Source organism: Pleurodeles waltl, chromosome 11 (assembly GCF_031143425.1).
Source record: "Pleurodeles waltl isolate 20211129_DDA chromosome 11, aPleWal1.hap1.20221129, whole genome shotgun sequence".
Taxonomy (NCBI): Eukaryota; Metazoa; Chordata; class Amphibia; order Caudata; family Salamandridae; genus Pleurodeles; species Pleurodeles waltl.
Window position 1 is genome coordinate 433,453,034 of NC_090450.1, and position 18,968 is coordinate 433,472,001.

An 18,968-nucleotide genomic window follows, 5' to 3' on the forward strand; every position below is an offset into this window, starting at 1 on the left:
CACGGTTCATGATGGGTCGACATCATCTCTAGTTTTGCCCTTGCCATTCCAATAAAGTTGTTCCCATGTTCGTTATAAAAGCATGTCTTGAAATAATTGTGATAAAAGGAATGGCCACATAAGACTTCAAAATATCATATTCCTATTTGGATGGTACATTGTGTTGTACCTTGCAAATCATACCTGGGCAACATCCTCTAGTTTATTCCATTTAACAGATAACAGCAGTTTTGGCAGTGACTGAGGGAACCTCTCTCGACAGTCATAGCGGAGGGTCCAGATGAGGTCCATTTCATTCTCGCAGAGCTGAGATAAGGGATCCCGTTCCATGATTTCCTTCAGCTCAAAGAAGAACTTCTTGCCGACTCGTCCCTAAAAAAAAGTGCTTGAAGAATAAGGTTTTACACAGTGTATTTCATTTGTTGTTGTGCAATAATTTGTTTCATATCATTACTAAATTAAAAAAAAATGTAAAATATATATCTGCATTCAACTTCAATATGCTATAGGACATTTTTATAGTAAGAGGCAAAGTAGGAAGTGAAAATTGATCAGTGACAATTTTGGAATGTACAGCTGCACTTTTTTTTCTTTCACATAGAAAATAGTCTAGGCAATCAATTATGTAATATGAGGGAAGATCAATCAATCATACAATTGTGGCAACATCTCAGTTTATGATCGACTGTTCGTTCACTTGATGGCAGATGCCAAACTCACAACTATATGGAAAGTATTAAAACTACATACTTTCTAATTCTGTACAACCAAAGGCATTACTACCGCAAGCCACATCTGCCTTGCAACTAACTGGTTGGCCGGGAGAATGCGCTGGACCCCACGTTTATCAGAATTTCAGAAATCCCTTTACTTGAACATGGTCATTCTCTACAGGTTCTCACGTTCAGTGGCAGCAACAGAGTGGAGGAGAGTAAGTCAGACATCTGATCCTCTCAGAGATAGGTCCCTACTTCATCCGTGTTCTGTTTTGTACCCACTCCAGATCCCCAGCCGACAAGCACTTATCTCCATGGGGCACACTAATTGTGTGATTCACCCTATCTCAGTGTGAGACAGGCCGCATGGAGAAACACCTTTAAACATGAAGCAGAACCAGATGGAGCATGTTAGATAGGGTTTTGCTTAAAACGATTCTGCCAGCATCCCTTGAATCTTGTACCCCATGCACCTGATTGTCAAGGAGGTACCAACAAATATTGACATGACCGGAGGGACCACCACAGAGGAAACATGGAGACACCTATGTTATATGGGCAGCCACAGGGTTAACAACACGTAAGAAAGCAACGAAAAGTGTACCTAATGTGCCTTCTGGGTGCCACGTTGTGCCGTTTCTGCTGATTTTGCAGCACTGAATGCGCTCCCGGCGGAAGCAGCAAGAATTGCCTATTTACAACTCTTATCGAAACCCCGCGGAACTCAAGTTTTTGTGTAACTCCGCGAAGGCAAGTTCCACAAGATTCGTCCTTCACTAGTGAGGACTTCTTATTCTTTTAATAAAGCAGTCAGTCTATACTTTGCCATTTAATTGTGAGAAAACACAGATGTCAAATTTGAAATTAAGAACGTGTGTCTCCACTTCATTAGCCTCCAGCACCTTAATTAGTTCAAGTGTGGAAAAAAAGATAATCATAATAATTGTAGTGTAGGCAGTAAAAAAACTCGCTTGTTCCCTCTCAATCTAGCAAAGCACCGATATCTAATCTCACAATTCAACATGTTCCCATGAAACTGATTTTAAGCACAAGAGGGCAGTATTGGATTTGTTTTAAATCACACACTGGCAACACAGAATGCCTGCCCTTCCCGAAAGCTCATTTGCAACTGCAGAAAGAAAGATTTTTTTTTTTTTTTTTAACAGCAAATGAAGCCTTACTATTGCTTGTTGTTTAAGTCTTTACGCAGGTTTCTGATGCGTGTTTGCAGATTTATTGGACGTATTTTAAGTGCTTGTAGCCTTTGCAAAACGAAGGGCACTGGAAATAAAAGACTATCATGGCAACTCAAGCATGTCCTTTCATCCCCAGTCCCCATAAATCCACCTACTCCTCCGTCGTCCAGAGATAGCGCCATCGTTACTCAGAAGGATGAAAAAGCACCTCACACCTTGTGCTCATTTAATCACTGGAAGAAACGCACAGGATGCCAAAGAAATTGCGATTGCGTGGAGTAAAAAGGACAGATCCCCTGTGCGAATGGGAACAGACGTTTAATACAACCTACCCGCTACCAAGCAAATCATGGGAGGGGAATACAGGTTTACCACTAATTGGCGACGTGCTGTAGCAACAACCAACAAGTGAAGATACTCCCCGATATACAGTCTCCGAAAAAGGAGGAGCTAGTCCAATCTGTATATTTAGGAAGAAACACTGGGAAACTAATTGTAAATCATTTTTTAAACAAAAAAATATTTCGTGATGATAAAATGAGTAACAAACCTGTTAATACTTTACAATTTTAATCGGGAGAAGAATCATTCCAAAAGTATCCGTATATTTCAGAACCACCTCACAAACGTCTGGCACCTGCACAATAACTATGTACAGCTTGATAAAAAATGTGAACTGTTTTATCTAGATATAAGCTGAATGCATAAATAAAACAGCATGTTTGATAACGTTTTAGAGAGAACACCCCTGCGCAGTAACTCTTAGCATGCTTTTCTCTAGGAGATATATATATATATATATATATATATATATATCCTAGTGGTGGTCACCACTAGGAGGTTATATAATTCGCACCTAGTTTCTATAGAAAAAACGTTTTTTTAACTTGCCTATATCTTTGCTGCCGGATGATGAATCTTCACAAAAATTTGGGGGTTATCCATCAAGCGGAGGCTCCGAAAAAAAAGAAGGGTGGGGGGCACGGGAGAAAACGCGTTCTCCCCATGTTAGCTCAGATAGGGTTTTTGAACAGGGCTACAGCCCGAACCGCTGCACAGAACTACACCAAATTTGGCAGAAAGGTAGCCCTTGGTCCAGAAAGCGCCCTTTTTGTTATTTGGTGTAAATCTTTCAGTAGCTTTTGAGATATTAAAGAAAATTCACATTTGTATATATAAGAACGCAAAGCCCCCGCAAACCCTCCCAATCTCATGCTGAGATCTGACTGGCTGCTAACACTTCAACCAGGAAGCGTTGGTAGTCATCTTGGAACTCTGCTTCAGCAGAGTCCCTGATAAAAAGATTAAAAAAAGAAAAGGGGCAAGGGTAGGGATAGACTGTCCCCTTAGCTGTAGTGCTGGGATCCCAGAGGGACCTCCGCTAGGACAAAAAAGCTTTCCTTTTCAATTTTGCTGAGTGTCGTGGTGGATCTGCACTTGTTTTGGAAAAAGCCCCCTGGTGGACCTAGTATAACTTGCAGCCTCGCCATACACTGCTAATTACCCCAGATACTACAGCACTCATGACAACTTTTAGAATGTCAAAAATATCAATGAAACATTAGCAGTCAAATTATTGAAACTGCATTGTGGGGGCGTGAGTTATAATTACCTTAGGGAACAAGTTCCAGTTACTTGAAACAACCAACGATAACTGCTGAATTTCTATGGTTTTGTGTGGGTAAATTCAGACACTATCTATAACGTCCTTGTAACCTTTGGTTTGTTAATAAAAAAAAACAGAAAATAAAAAAAAAAACACACCTACACAGAGAGAGAGAGAGATTTATAAAGTGCAAACTGGACCTGAAACTATTGGGAGTGCTTGCAAAAGCACCAGTTACATTACACAAGGACACATTTCTTTTTGGTAGGCACGGGAAGATTAAGTGATTTGCCCAGACTCACAGGATATGGAGCCAACACGGAGACTCAAATCTGGTTCCCTAGCTCCAAAGTTGACAGCTCTGGCAGTTACGCCACATCCTAAATGGGCAAAACCCTTCCTGCCAGAAAACTATAATTGATAAAGTAAGAAAGAACCCTGAAATACTGAGATGCACCTGCATTCACGGATTCAGTATGTTGATAGACAAGGGACAAATCCATTATAGATTTTCAAGACACCTACACCAGATAAAGTTGCATACAATTAATCACTGAGTCAATGGACCATTCAGTAAGTGGTTAGTTAGAAAACCTTGCAAAACAAGTACTTTATAGACCAATACAAACATTTAACACTGATTTTAATTTTTTTCCCCACTTTAATGCACACCAGCAACAGGTTTCACCTAGCATACAGTTTTGACCTTACAAGTAGGCATTTTAATTGTACTGCTGTAAGATGAAGGCCATCCTAAATTCAAGTATGTATTATGCTGCACAGAAGCAGATACATAACTGAATGATTTCTTAGGGTAACTACAACAAATTAATTTCCAATCACTGTATCAGAACTTAATGTCTTCCGTGGAGTCCATAACAAGATAATGAAATATGATGACCTTCGCATTATGTGATAATAAAAATTAGCCTCATAAAAGCAAAGGTATTGTGGAAGTTTGGGTACATCTGGTATTATCACACCTAATAACACTGTGTGCCAGCCTTTGTACTGGACGACAGGAACTGCCTACACAGAATGGTTATAACTTACGGATATGCTGATGTCGCTGTTCCTTGCAACCTGAGCTGCTTTTTCAATTATCTGAAACAAGAAGACTTTTATCAATAACCTAGTAAGGCAAAGCAGGAAAATCCAAGAGAAACCAATTAGGGGATTTTACAGGCAACAACAATCTGTGTTTAAAAAATAAAATAAAAAATAAAACACTCATGGTATAAAATTTACAGCTTCTTTTGACCGTTTTGTCTTCCTATACGGATAAACAAAGTATGTGTTCCACATATAGTCCAGTTTAAGGTATCAAAAGTTGTTCACAACTTTGCATTAATGAAACAAATGAGTACAAAGCAAAGTAATTTAAAATGTCGTTCGCTTTTACTAGCTGTGTCAGGTAAAATACAGGTGCATGAAACATTTTAATCAAAGGCTAAACATTTTGGGGGCACACATATTTCTCAGCAAAAGGCTGAGAGCTTTCCTTTGTTCTGTTCTTTATATATATTGCTAGCTTGACAAGCATGAGCGTGGCCAATCTGTATTGTTCAAAAATATCCACCTTATCCTGCAACTCTGAGTGATAGGGTCTGAATACTCTATACTACCGCGATATTATTATTAAAATTAACAGAAGGTTAACACTAAAATGCTACCTTTTAAACAAAATAGCTTACATGTGCCATTTAATTCAGAAGTACAAGAGCATATATGGTCCATTGCGTAATGTATGCTCCATACTGTGATAACAGTATGGAGTAAGAGAAGACTATCCAAGACTACATGTTAGCATTGAACATTTTACTATAAATAACAATTGAAATTGGGGAGCTTAGCCACAAACTGTGATGCAAGACACAGGTGGATTATTAGCTAGCACAGAAAATAAAAAGGTATATCTAAAATTTGTCATTATTACAGTGTGATTTCATTTTTCCTCCCGAGCCAGTATTGATAAAACATCAATTTTCATGATGCATAGGGTAACCGGGTAGTTAAACAGGACAGCAAGTGCATTTCAAGTAATAATGTTATAATTTACATGAACCATCGGAAAAAATGTAGAGGTCTAGCTACTAAACTTTCTGAAAAGTTCGAAATCTACACTCTGCCACATGCTAGAAAGGTGGATCAAGCACAGAACACAATGAATGATTCTAGTTACACAACTCTATTGGTTCCATCCAAAATAGAAAAAAAAACAAATAGTTTTTCCACTGAATTCTGTTCGTTAGCCTGACTTCTATTTCTGTCTGGGTCCATCTATCGTCGGCTTTTATTAGAAATGGGGAAGGTTAATAACAAGTCTGTGATTGGACAAAAGATCCAGGAAAAACCTGATCACTATGCACCTCTATAATTTGAGGTAAAAAGAAAGAGTGATAATCTAGCCATGTCCAACTTGTCTCTTCAGTCAGCCCGTATGAGAATAGCACACAGTTTTATCCCTTTACAGTTGCAACACATGCAGTTAAGCATGGCGTTTGTTAAATACAAAGGTCAAGAGGTTTTCACTAAAAAAGCTTATCCTGGGTCGTCGACTCGACCGATTTATAGACATGAAAGATGCAAGAACCTACATGAAGGATGTGTGCATCCTCTGGCTGCTATAAACTGCTCAACAAAATAAGAAGCTGCTAGGCACAATTCACCATGCAATATGTATAGGCTCCAGCGAATTCCTGCAGCTCATAAGTCATTTCTCAGTTTATTAAGAGGGCATTAGGGAAAGGGTAGTTATAAAAGAAAAATGTTGCCCAGAAAAAAATAAATAGATGATTCAATGGTAACCATTATACGCAACTGTATTTCTTTGGTACATTTGCCGAGATTTGAATGGATTTGATCTGCCAATCATTTCATATAACAGTTTGCGTCAGATCTTTCTAACAATCCAAAAACTTTATTCTTTGCTGAATTTAGTGATAGAACTGCAAATAAACTGGATGGGACAGTGTTACAATACCACATGATTTGGTGATTTCTAAGCAATCAAGGCACTTAAACTTCATCGAGCAATACATATTTATGCTGTACGTGATACTTTTTTATTACACAATCCTCCACTGAATATCGAGGAACCTTCTCAACAAAGCATCTTTCCAAATGCCCTCTAGATAGGCATATTCTCCCTGATGAGCAAGCCGATCCTTATCAGAATAATGCTAACTCACAATGCCATTATCCTTGTGGAAGGATCACTGAAAAGGCATTCTTAAACTTTTTGTGAGATCAAAAACTTACAACCTCCTGTAGAACTATTAGTCAAGATTCAGCCAACAAATCTGTAACAAGTCTATTACCATTCAAGCGGTTAACAGTGCTCTTTTCATCCTTTGACAGCTGTGCCCCAAACTCATCATCCTATCGTGCCTATTAACTTTCACCAGCATCAACCACTGAAATAGCTTGGGACATTATTGCCATGCACTGTTATTTTTTTGCCGATGGAATACAGTCCTGCAGCCCAGATGATGTTTTCAAGCTCCAAATTAATAAGTTATTTGCAGCAATAATAACGTCTTTATTTTCACTCCATTTCATCCAGGAAGAAGATCTGTATTCAAAATTCAGATCATACCCAGCTGTAAATGAAGGTGTCAGACATGATCGTTGAAGAGATTTCATTTTCATCACCCAGCCTTGGATATAAAAAGCATACTTCAAGTTGAATCTTTTCAAGACAAAATTTGCACTCTTCACAGGCATCAAAGAAAACCACAACTATAGATTGAGCTAACAGAGTCTGGATGACTTGACACCACAAAAGGTCACCTGCGCCAAGTTTGAGGCTTCCAAATCAACTCCAAGCAGTGCGTCAAGTTACACATGAATTGGAAAACAAAGGATGCCTGGAAACACCTGGCTAAGCTTGTTTCTTTCTGTATTTATGCCTCAATCGCTCGGGTCTCCAAGTCAATAACACCCAACCCACTTCCGTGGGAACACCATACACGACTCTGTACTGCACTATCCTCATTTGGCACTATATAACACCTTCCCCAGGACATATCCTCTTCTGGTCTCTGGTATCACTTTTGAGCTGACAAATTCCAAGTCTTAGTCCATTTTTGTATGTGAACATCCCACCTTCAGTTATGTACCTTGGACTGCCTCACTGCTATCCAACACTAAATGGACCTATGATAAGTCACGTTCTACTCCTCCAAACCCAGAGTAATGCATTTTCTCACCTCGTCTGCACCCATCTCTTGAACTGATTCATGCTACTGTTCCTCTGACACACTGAAATGTGTTCCACCTTGACCAGATAACCATGGGGTTCTTTTCTACTGACCAGTGAAAATGGAATCCTATATAACCAATCAGCACATCTCAACTGTGTATGTTTACCAACTGGTAAACACACACAAAATCTGCTCTCTCACCTGTTAGAAACTGGGTTTCTGGATGGTAGAGGTATGCACCTTGTCTAAGCAGGAACCACAATCCTAGTTAAGGTAAGTCACCAACACACCTTAAACTAGCCTCTGCTCACCCCCCTAGTAGCTTGGCACAGAGCAGTCAGGTTTAAGGCAGGACATGTAAAACTTCGAAGTATATGTCCTGCCTTTTAATTACATAGCACCCTGCCCTAGGAGCTATGTCGTGCCTATCATAGGGGTGACGTGTAATTAAAGGGGCCTGGCAAGAGGTTTCAAGTGCCAAGTCGACATGGCAGTGTAAACTGCACATACAGACTCTGCAATGGCAGGCCTGAGACACGCTTAATTGGCTTCTTGAGTGGGTAGCACAAGCAGTGCTGCAGTCCCCCTGGTAGCACTTAAGTTAAATGCCCTGGGCACTGGTAGTGCACTTTACCAGGGACTTATAAGTAAGTATGCCAAGTGTGGGTATACCAGTAAATCATGTTGAAAAGAGATAGTACATGCACTTTAGCACTGGTCAGCGGTAGTAACGTGCTCTGAGTACTAAGGACAACAAAAAAGAATCAGTAAACTATGAGGCAAGCAGGCAAAAAGTCTGGGGGAAGATCATTCTAAGAGTGACAGGTAAACATCATCCCATTCAACACAGTCAATAGACTAAATCATCTCACTAGTACTTAGCAGGCCTCACTACTGCAATAATTTACTAGTGCGTCTAAACAAATATTCCTTGCATGTCTTGATAATGCCTTAAAGCTGGCGGCCAGAACTTTGTAAAATCTATCAAGGCATATTTTCACATTATCAAAGCACCACCACAGTAGCTGGCTATCTGCCCAATACAAGGGCACAAACTAATTTGAACACTGGCGTTCCAAGAATAGATCTGATTGGCTCCTACATCCCTGGCCTCTTGCTTCACTCCTATCCAGAATTTATGATCTACTAACCTTACTCAAGCCATTCTGTGCCATCTTCAAGTCCTGGACATCTGTTATCTAGGCTCACGCCACTGTAACCCTGACACAAGTGATTTAGTCAACACTCTGCGAGTTGAAAACTGGCAATAAACTACAAGTCAAAGACTATGAATAGGCACAGTCCTCTCCTTACACTGATATAAAAATGAAAGTATCATATTATAGATATAGGTCTGTCTTCCCCTGTGATAATTAGAACTTCACCTGAAGTAAATTCACCATTGATAACAGGCACAAATAATCAATTTGCTACTGTCGCACGATGAAGCTAATTAACTATCTCGCCTTCACAACTCTTGATAAGCATTTTGCATCAAAAAATTATTTCTATCAAACAGATCCAAATCTGTACAGAAGGCCCCTTTTCCACCCCTCAGCAGTGTTCATGCACCACAGCAAACTTGTTATCCAAAGTAAACACCAGGGTAAAGTCCCCTCTTACAAAGCATCTGCCTTAAATTCTGTATCACTCCACTGCCAAAGCCTGTTCGAACTTCCCAGGGTGACAAGACCCGCTGCTTATTCAGGCAACACCAACCCCGTACTTTTTCTGCAGCCTTAATCTCCTTTCTCCTGTGTACTATGCTTCCTAACTGCCTTACTCACCCCAATTACACTTATTGTACTCCACTCTAACTCGCAACCAAATGTAGTCCTTGCCTGCTCCACCTATTTTATCTAATTATCTTAGAACAGTGCTTTATTGCTTGCTATCTAGGCTCATACTATATAAGTCACTTATAAGCATCGTGAATATGAACACTCAGAAAAGCTGAAATGAGGAGCAGGGCAGCACATGGCTACTGCTTCAGAAAATTGTGATCATACAACATGCCTTGTTAAAGAAAAATTTAGAAGTATGTAAAATGATGGCTATGAAGAGTGTAGTCATCACTCTTAATGCAAACTAGGTTCATAGAACCATGTTGAGCTTTTATCAATAAAAAGACCCTGTGAATCTAGGTATTACTGTAGGCATCCTGCACCTGATTTTCCTATAAGTACACTACCAAAATCAGTCAGCCAGCCTAAACAATGCATGTTACTAAAAAAACATTACTCTGTTTATTCGTTTTCCTTTGTTGATTTTCTTACCTTATCAAAAGGGGGATAATAAATAGAGGATCGGGAATATTCTTGAAATTGGAGATACAATGCTGTTGCGTTTTCTGTGTAAGGATTAGTCTGTACAGTTCCCATTGGATTTAACATATCTTCAAGTTCATCTGAAATACAAAATTCCAAACTTTCTTGAGAACAGAAAATGTAATACCTTCACATACCAGATTTTCTTTTTCAAATAATGCCAAAAAAGTGAATACATTTAACTACAAATACGATTTGGACAAGAAAAAATTACATTTAAAATGTACTGAAGACAATACAGGGATTTAACGTATCATCGTTTTTAGAACTGTGCAGAAAAAATGCAAGCATACTGGAGTGCATGCAGCAGAAACAAATTTCTTGCTATATCAACCTATGTGTAATCTTGATAGCATAGGATTTGTCTTGGTAGTTAATACTGCATAACAGTTAGGCATATTCAAATAAAAAAAAAATCTCCAGATTAAAGCTACAAAACAATGGTGTTGAATACTATGACTTACCTTTCAAACAGATCTAGCCATAAGTTTACAGTAACCTAGTACAGTGGTTCCCAACCTGTGGTCCGGAGACCCCTGGGGGGGGTCCGTGAAGCCTCCTCAAGGGGTCCACAACTGCTTACAAAATTAAATGTTTACAGATTAGGTCCCCAGCTTTCAGTAATGACTATTTGGTGTGTGTGGGGGGGGGGGGGAGGGAGAGGGGTCCCTGTACTCCAATAATTATTCAGTGGGTGTCCCTGGATTCCAGTAATGATAAAGTGGGGGTCTACAGAAGTCAAAAGGTTGGGAACCACTGACCTAGTATGCGCAGCTTCAGCTGTACTTAAGGTTCAAATACATGTGTTTCTATTGTTCTGAAGAGGGTACAAGGATTAAGAAAGTGAGACAAATATGTCTACCTTTATTTACTTAGAACCATCTCTCTTGTGGATTAGTGTATAAAGCAGAGATCATAACCACATTTTTCTGAGAGCGAAAGGACGATTGAAGTACATCTTTGATGAAATGAAATGGTTGAATAATTGTTTATGTTTATTTATGTATAAAAATGTTTTTGTCTTATGCCTAGAAGCGTTTTTTGGCATGTCTAATATTGTTTGATAGAGGCTATATCATCTGATTAAATATCATTAAATGAAGTGTAGAAATTGATTGTTTTTCCAGTGAGTGATTTAGAGTTTCACTGGTATACTGATGATGACATTCTTTCCTACTTTCCTACTATTGCACCACATTTTTTTTAATAAGGTTACTGTTTAGAAAGTGGGTATTTGTCTGATCTCACTGCTATGTGTGCCTGACAGCCTGTCTTCAATGCACGTCTGGTCGAGAGCTATATTTGTGCATTCCCTCCTGACACTCAAAACACAGGATACAACTGCATCTGCACTTTTCTGTATACTGATGGGTCTTCCTAAGCAGGGAGGATGGGAAGGGCTCACACTTACTCTTCAAAAGGGTAGTGGCCTCAGCCCACACAAAGGGCTGATTATCCCCAACTGCTAGTCTAGAGGCGGGGCTGGGATGATAGGGGGGACATGTGCACTTCAGAGAGATCCTTTGAAGTCATCCCCCACATCAAAGGCACTTTTGGGTATAAGTACTGGGACTCTGACCCTCTGAAATCGGATCACTACTGGACTTGGGAAGAAGACTGCTGGTGTAAAGGCTGCTGTGCTGTTGTAAGGATTGCCACTTTGTCTGGACTGACTGTTCCAAGGAACTGTTTTTTCTGCGTTGCTCAGCTACACTGCTGCCTGCTGATTTCTGCCCTGCTGAAGACAAGGACTGGACCCATTCTCCTGAACTAGGGTGTCTCCAGGGGCTTGCTGGATTACCCCCTGTTCTTCTGCAACCTCAGGGACATCAAAGACTGTTTGTTTGCAACTCTCCTGGTGCTGTTATAAGTCCTACCCTTGCCTGAGGTGTGGTGCCTCCCTCCAGTCCTGGGCCACAGAGGTGGGTTCTACAGCTAAATCCTGTAAAAACCAACGCATCGCCTTGAGTGCATGAGAAATCCATTACATCACTCCTTCACGGAGGCTGTTCAACAGCAGATTCACACCCTGTGCAGCCAAACAATGAGACTCTCCGCGGCTCGACAACAACATATTGCATTCACGTCAGTGGAGCCCGACAATGGCTCAGTGACCCGACTGCATGGAAAATGTAGGTGCATCATGCCCTCAAAGATTATGCTTTGCTCCATCAAAGATACTGTTTTAGTGGACCCTGCGTGGGTTCTTTAGCCAACTCACCCTCCACCGTAGTAAGCCTGAACTTTGGTTTTGCACTGGTCCCTCGCAACCTCAAGTAACCTTTTAACTGCTAGTTACTTAGCTGAAAAAGGGCTTAGCATGGAAATACAGAGTGGGAGATGAGTATGGCTGGGGTTACGTATGGACATAACTTTCACTTTTACTTTCACTTTTATTTTGAAGATTTCTTTTGAAGGTTCCTGGTCCCTTGCCTTTGTGGGTGCAGACATCCCCTGCACGAAGGGCAGGAGTTGATCCTAATTTAAGTGAATATTGGAAAGTATTTCTGATGCACGCTAGTGGCACAGAAGCACAGCATGGCACGCCCGCATTGCTACTTTTAATGCATAGAAATGGAAAGGCCTGTGAACCACCGGGAGCCACCATGACTAGGTTTAAGTCATAGTTAATCCTCAGAAACCTTTGATAGCTCCTTGTCAGTTATGATAGTTTGTCTGCTATGTTCCCTTTCCAGTAGTCATTCATGTTTTCCTTTAGTGGATATGTCTCTCAAGTTCTTACACTGAAGGCTAAAGCTAGTTATGTTTAATAAACAGACCACCTTCAATGCTTTGATTTATAGATCTGAAAAATGCTTGGCAGCCTAGAAAATTCTAATAGTAATGTAAAGCCATTGCGAATCAGATATATTAACTAAAAATATACAGCACTGTTCCTTGGCTCTTTTTTTAAGGGAATAGTTGGGATGGCACAGCCAAAAAATAAAACAAATAGAGAAAAACTATCCAGGAAAAATGAGTCAAATCTAAAGGAAGGAAAAATGGAGACTCCCAAAGCAACTAAACTTATACTAGTGCAATTTGGCAGGTGAGGTTGGGTCGAGTGAATTAGTTCCTTTCTTATCCACTGCCTTGCTGAAGGGGAGGGAAGATATAGTTTTACGAGTATCCCACATGAAGACGGTATAAGATCAGTACAACATTTTTTGAGAGTTAGACCCACAGAATTTTACAAACACAGTGTTTTGTTGATAAGTATGATAAGATGGGGTCTTCAACATAATATTTCCTTTTTCAACAATTACATTTTTGAACCGCTGTGTGGGGCAGAGATGGGTACTTGTTTTGTCCCAAGCTATGGCAACTTGTATATGGGCTGGTGGGAGGAGCAGGTTCTCAACAGTCCACCTTTGGATCTATGGAATAACCACATTATTTTGTGGTTGCGATACATGGATGATGTACTTGTCATCTGGAAAGGTAAAGTAGAAAGTGCTGAGAAGTTTATAAATGACATCAATGTGAATAATTTGAATTTAAAATGTGTAGGTAATATCAATACTCAATAGAGTTTTTGGATGTTAAGGTCACAATAGAAAGGGACAGGCTACAGATCACATTGTATAGGAAACCCACAGCGGGTAACAGGCTATTACATGCTGCTAGTTTTCATCCTCGGTCCTTAAAAGAAAGTATCCCATATGGGGAGTTATTGCGAGCTAAAAGAATCTATAGTACTGATAATAACTTTGCAGAGGTTGAAAAGGATATGTTGATAAGATTGAGAGAGGGTATTCCAGTACCACACTTACAAAGGCAAGGAAGAAAGTGAGCCAACGTTCACGGACAGTATTCTATTCAATAGACCAAAAAGTAATATGACACGTTCAGATGAACAACAGACGGTTAGGTTTATAACAACGTATAATATGGCACATCCACAAGTATGAATGATACTACAAAAGCATTGGCACATGTTGAGAAGTGATCAGATTATAGGAAAAGACCTGAAAAAAAAAACTCAAATTATTTATCGTAGAGGAAAATCTATGCGTGATGTGCTAGTAAGAATTGACATTAGGCAGTATGATAAGAAGATCTGGTTAGTTCAGAATTATGTTTTTTTCAAACGTTCAAAATGCAAGGCATGCAGGAATGGAGAAAACATCAAGAAAGTTGTTATGAATGGTAAAACCATACATAAGAATAAGGGAGTATACACTTGCAAAAGTGATGTCATATATACTTTAAAGTGTAGTCCCAAAATGTATATAGGTAGCACAAAATTACAAGTGCATAAACGTATTTTGCAGCACTTGAGAGCAGTTCAAAATAAAGATGATACCTACCCAGTAGCCAGACATATTCAGGACGTGCATGGAGGAAGATACAAAGAACCTAAAACATAGTGTGATAGGTGGAATACGGGAAGACTTCAGAGGAAGAGATAGAGAGAAAAAGTTAAGAATTCTTGAGTCCAGATACATATTAGCATTTGATACAAAGGAACCAAATGGATTGAACAAAAGTGAAGAGTTAGATATACATTTAAAGAGTTAAACAAAATTGGTGGCAAATCTACGTAACATTGCCCTGTTAAGTTAGGCACACAATATGTTAAAGCTATTAGGGAATCATGACTAATCATAGTGTTTATGTATAGATTGACAGAATTACTACCTTACTTTGATAGAATTGCATTTTTAGGTTAGCAGAGACTGTGTATTTAATTTTGAGGTTCAATAATTTACGTCGTAGGAAGGAATTCACACGCATTTTCACATTGCCATATGTAAACATTCAAAGAATATGTATTATAGAATGTTATATCTGAGATTGTAAAGATTTAACATAGTTGAAAATGTTCATATGCTCAATTGGTTACCATTAGTGATTGTGGAGCTATTATAGTCGTTGTGACCTTTTTGGTCGGATTCACAACCAAGAAGTTCGATAATAGATCAATTTTGAACTATTATACAGTATGATGAATACAATGTGAAAGATGTTCCAAACATAGTAAACTGATTTGAAAAATATGCATTTCAGTTAGAAGGGTTCCAAATGGTATGATCATGTGATGAGATATAAAGTGTAAACTAAGATGGTGTCCAACAGGCAGAAATGCTGAAACACATTCCTGTTGTTTTTCTTCAATAAATTACAGCGAATGCTCGCCTTGGAGTCCTGACCCTCTGCTTTACTGTATGAGGAAAGTGCATATTTTAGAATGCAGTGGTGCGCGTGCATATTCCGCACCACCGGTGGTCTGGAGCGAAACGACCATGACAAATTTGTGTGTGTATATATATAAATATTCAGTTAAAAATTCTTTATTTGGCAAAATGCCATAAAAGCACAAACCATTTTATACAGATCAAAAGTTAAAATACATTTAGAAATATACAAAGCATCGTTACAAAACATTTCAGCAGCATAGCCCACATCCAGATCTAATTACACTACCATATCAGCAAATTCATGTCAATTCCTGGTAGCAGTATCAAATCTCATAAGATTTAAAACAGAATAATACATTTGGTACCCTTCGATTTTATGCGGAGTCATAGCAGCCTTATAATGCAAAGCATATACCTAAATTATAAAAACACTATAAAATTGTTTAAAATCATTCAAAATATACAGAATAAAGTGACAAGTGCTCACTTATATCAGAAATCACAAATTCATTTGATAATCATATCCGTTTCCAAATTAAAACTATTGTACAGCTGTATCAGCAAATTCATATTGGTTCCTGATAACAATAGCAGATCTAATAACATTTTATCCAGGATAACAGATTTGAATTTCTGACAATTTTTGAACATGAATCATAGCATCCTTGGAATGGATAAACTTTAATTTACGTAAAAGGGGCAATATAAAAGCATGTCTAGTGGAAGTATAAAGTGTACAAAATAGAAAAAAGTGGCATGTGCTCTGCTTAGATCCTACATCACAGGGGCAAGGTGGAAACTCTTTTTGCTAAATACATTGTTTAGGGAAGGCCACTCTAAAGTGAATTCGATTAAACCTAAATGAAGTTAGGAAGGAACATATTAATGGACTTGAGAACCAAGTTAAATAGGGTTCCATGATAGCCACGTGTGAAATCTGGACGCAAGTTTCTAAAGTTTAAAAAATCAGGGCGCTATGAAATCTCAGGGTGTATTCAATATGCCATTGTTTTACCACCTCCTTGGCACTTATTGGCAAAGACTCTGGGTCTGTAAACATGTTATTGAGCCCCAAATTTTGGAAAGATGTTTGCAAATATGAGAGCCAAGGGATTCTATTTGATTAGGCCAATTGTAAACAATCAGTCAAAGTCTTGAACCAAGCCAGCCACAGGATTTCTCCAGCATCTAAGCCACAGCAAAAGTGGGGCAACAGCAATCAAATTCTCTATATATTGTAAACCCAATTCCTCATGGCAGATGATATTTGCTACATTCTTGGGTGCTATCAATAGTCTGTGGGCAAATTTGTTCTCAACACGTTGAAGCAAATTTGCTCTAATGTAACCCCACAGGCCCGCCCCATATGTAGCTGCTGATGCACACTTTGATTTATAGAGCGTAATATTCTGAGATATTGGTCTGAGTCCCAATTTACGGGCGAAGCGAAATATCGCTTCTATATTTCTCACCAGTTGCTGAGTCTTAAATTTGAGATGGGAGTTCCAGGACATAGAGGAACTCACATGCATACCTAAATAACAGAAGTCTTTCACCTTATTAATAATATTACCTCCCATAGTGAATTGTTTGAACCTTGTATTTCAAGGACCACACGTCATTACGTACGTCTTTGAAAAATGTACTTTCAAATCGAGATCTTGCATAAAAGTAAAAAAAAAAAAAAAAAAACAGATCCAACAGGCCTTGAAGACCATTAGCTGTGCGCGCAATTAATACAGCATTGTCTGCATATAGTAAAACTGGGAGCTGTCTCTGTCCATCTTGGGGAATCCTTCCCATATTTTATTAAAAAGTCATAGAGCCCACTGATATATATCAAAAATAAAAATGGGGCTTAAATACAACCTTGCCTTACTCCTCGTCTTGATGGAATAGGGGAGGTTCTCTCACCATGCAATACAAACGGAACTGAGACCTTTAAATCTGTATGTAAACGCGTTATCAACTCCAACATGTTAAAATCAGTCCCCAAAGTTTTCATAATTTGCCAAAATTTCTCTCTATTTACCAGATCAAAAGCACTTGAAAGATCAGTAATACCATTTGAATGGATTCTTTTTTTAGCAATTACACATTTGCTGAGAACGAGATGCAAATTTAGTGCTTGTTCTACTGTGCCTAGGCCAGGCCTAAAGCCATATTGAATTGGGGAGAGAATCTTTGCCTCCGTCACCCAATCCATCAACCATGATACGATCACACTCCCTAATATCTTAGCCGCTGAATCTATAAGGGAGATTGGCCCATAACAAGTAGGATATTGTCCATTACCCCTTTTAAATATAGGGATAATAGTAGCCAACTTCCACGAAGAAGGAATGTTACTCTTTACTACTCTTAACACATTTGTAATTAACGGACCCCAAAAGTTTGGCATAGATTTAAAGATGTCTACTGGGACCCCATCTGGTCCAGGTGCCTTCCCTGGCCTGGAGCGGTTTATTGCTGAAATGACCTCATGAAGGTCAATGGAAATATCTAGAATGTTCACATTAGATTCTGCAGATTTCTGCTTGATACTTTCACCCCCCTCAATTGGCAAATCATTTCCAGAATGGAATACCCTCGTAAATGATTCACCCAAACAGTTTCTGAAATCAAACAATCATCATCTCTAGTGTCATAATCAGAAAAATACGGGTGATTTACCACGTTCCAGAATTTTGATATGTCCTTCAGTTCAGTAGCTGCCAAAAGCTCTTCCCACGCTTTAGTTCTAATTTCCAATTTCCTCTCTTCTAGCGTTGCCTTATATTGACCCCTTGCCATTTTTACTAGATCGCGGAAAAAGGGAATAGTTCTGAGAACTTTTTTTAGGGTTTTATGAGCAGCTGTACACACAGAGTTGAATCATCTGTGAGCCACTGGACCCGGAAAAATCCTATCAGTTATCAGTGCAGCAGAGATGGCATTGCTTAAATGTTAATGTTCTTGGACTATAAGATAATGGGTTGACTGATGTGACAGACAAATGTTAATGGAGTCTAGCTTTGATTTTATAATTTCCTGATTAAAAGCATTTGAATCTACCTTTTCCCATTTCATGCGTACTCCAGAGTTTTTATTGAATACAGATTTTCTTCTCACTTCCCTATTCTTTGGGACCAATTTAATGTTATAAGCTAGATCAATACATAGGGGAATATGATCACGGGCGCAATGGGGTATTATCTTAAAATCAATAATTAGATGAAAATCTAAAGATCTAATAAGAATAAAATCAATAATACTCCCTTTGGGATTCCCTGTAAATGTGGAAATTTCTTGGGTATTTGCAGACGTTTTTCCCCTTGCATATACAAGATCAAACTTACAGATAAACATTTTTAAAGCTTCACCTTTATTTGTATGAGTAAAGTGTACTAACATCTCTCTACCCTCAGGAGGAACGCTGCACAGATGCGGAGCTTCCTGATGACACACGAGCATATTAAAATCTCCTACCCATAGCATAACTAATTCTATGCCCTGTTGCGAGTAGATGAATCAATAAAATCTATTAGATCCTCAAGGTTTCTCTTCAAGAGACCACGTGGGACATTATTATAGCAGTTTATTATCAAAATACGCTTACTCCCTTCAATTGATAATAAAACAATCATAAAATGAGGACCAAATTATAGATGCCTCCATTTTTGGTAATTGTAATGAAATAAGAACTAGAAGGCCCCCTCTTGCCCTTCCCGCTGTGGAGGCAATTGCTGGTTAATGAAGGGATAATTAACCATCCCATAAGAACGTATCCTTTGACCA

At 38.9% G+C, this 18,968-nt stretch overlaps 1 protein-coding gene across 4 annotated transcripts in view; it reads right to left on the reverse strand.

The window, feature by feature from the left end:
* Nucleotides 1-18,968, reverse strand: part of PIK3CB (phosphatidylinositol-4,5-bisphosphate 3-kinase catalytic subunit beta) — a 1,042,661-nt gene that overhangs the window by 362,623 nt on the left and 661,070 nt on the right. For all 4 annotated transcript variants that reach the window (XM_069213799.1, XM_069213795.1, XM_069213796.1 and 1 more), the window contains 3 exons: nt 10,000-10,130; nt 4,572-4,622; nt 184-372 (listed from right to left, as the gene is read on the reverse strand). In XM_069213799.1, coding sequence (XP_069069900.1) covers nt 184-372; nt 4,572-4,622; nt 10,000-10,130 — 371 coding nt within the window. The remainder of the gene's footprint in view (nt 1-183; nt 373-4,571; nt 4,623-9,999; nt 10,131-18,968) is intronic.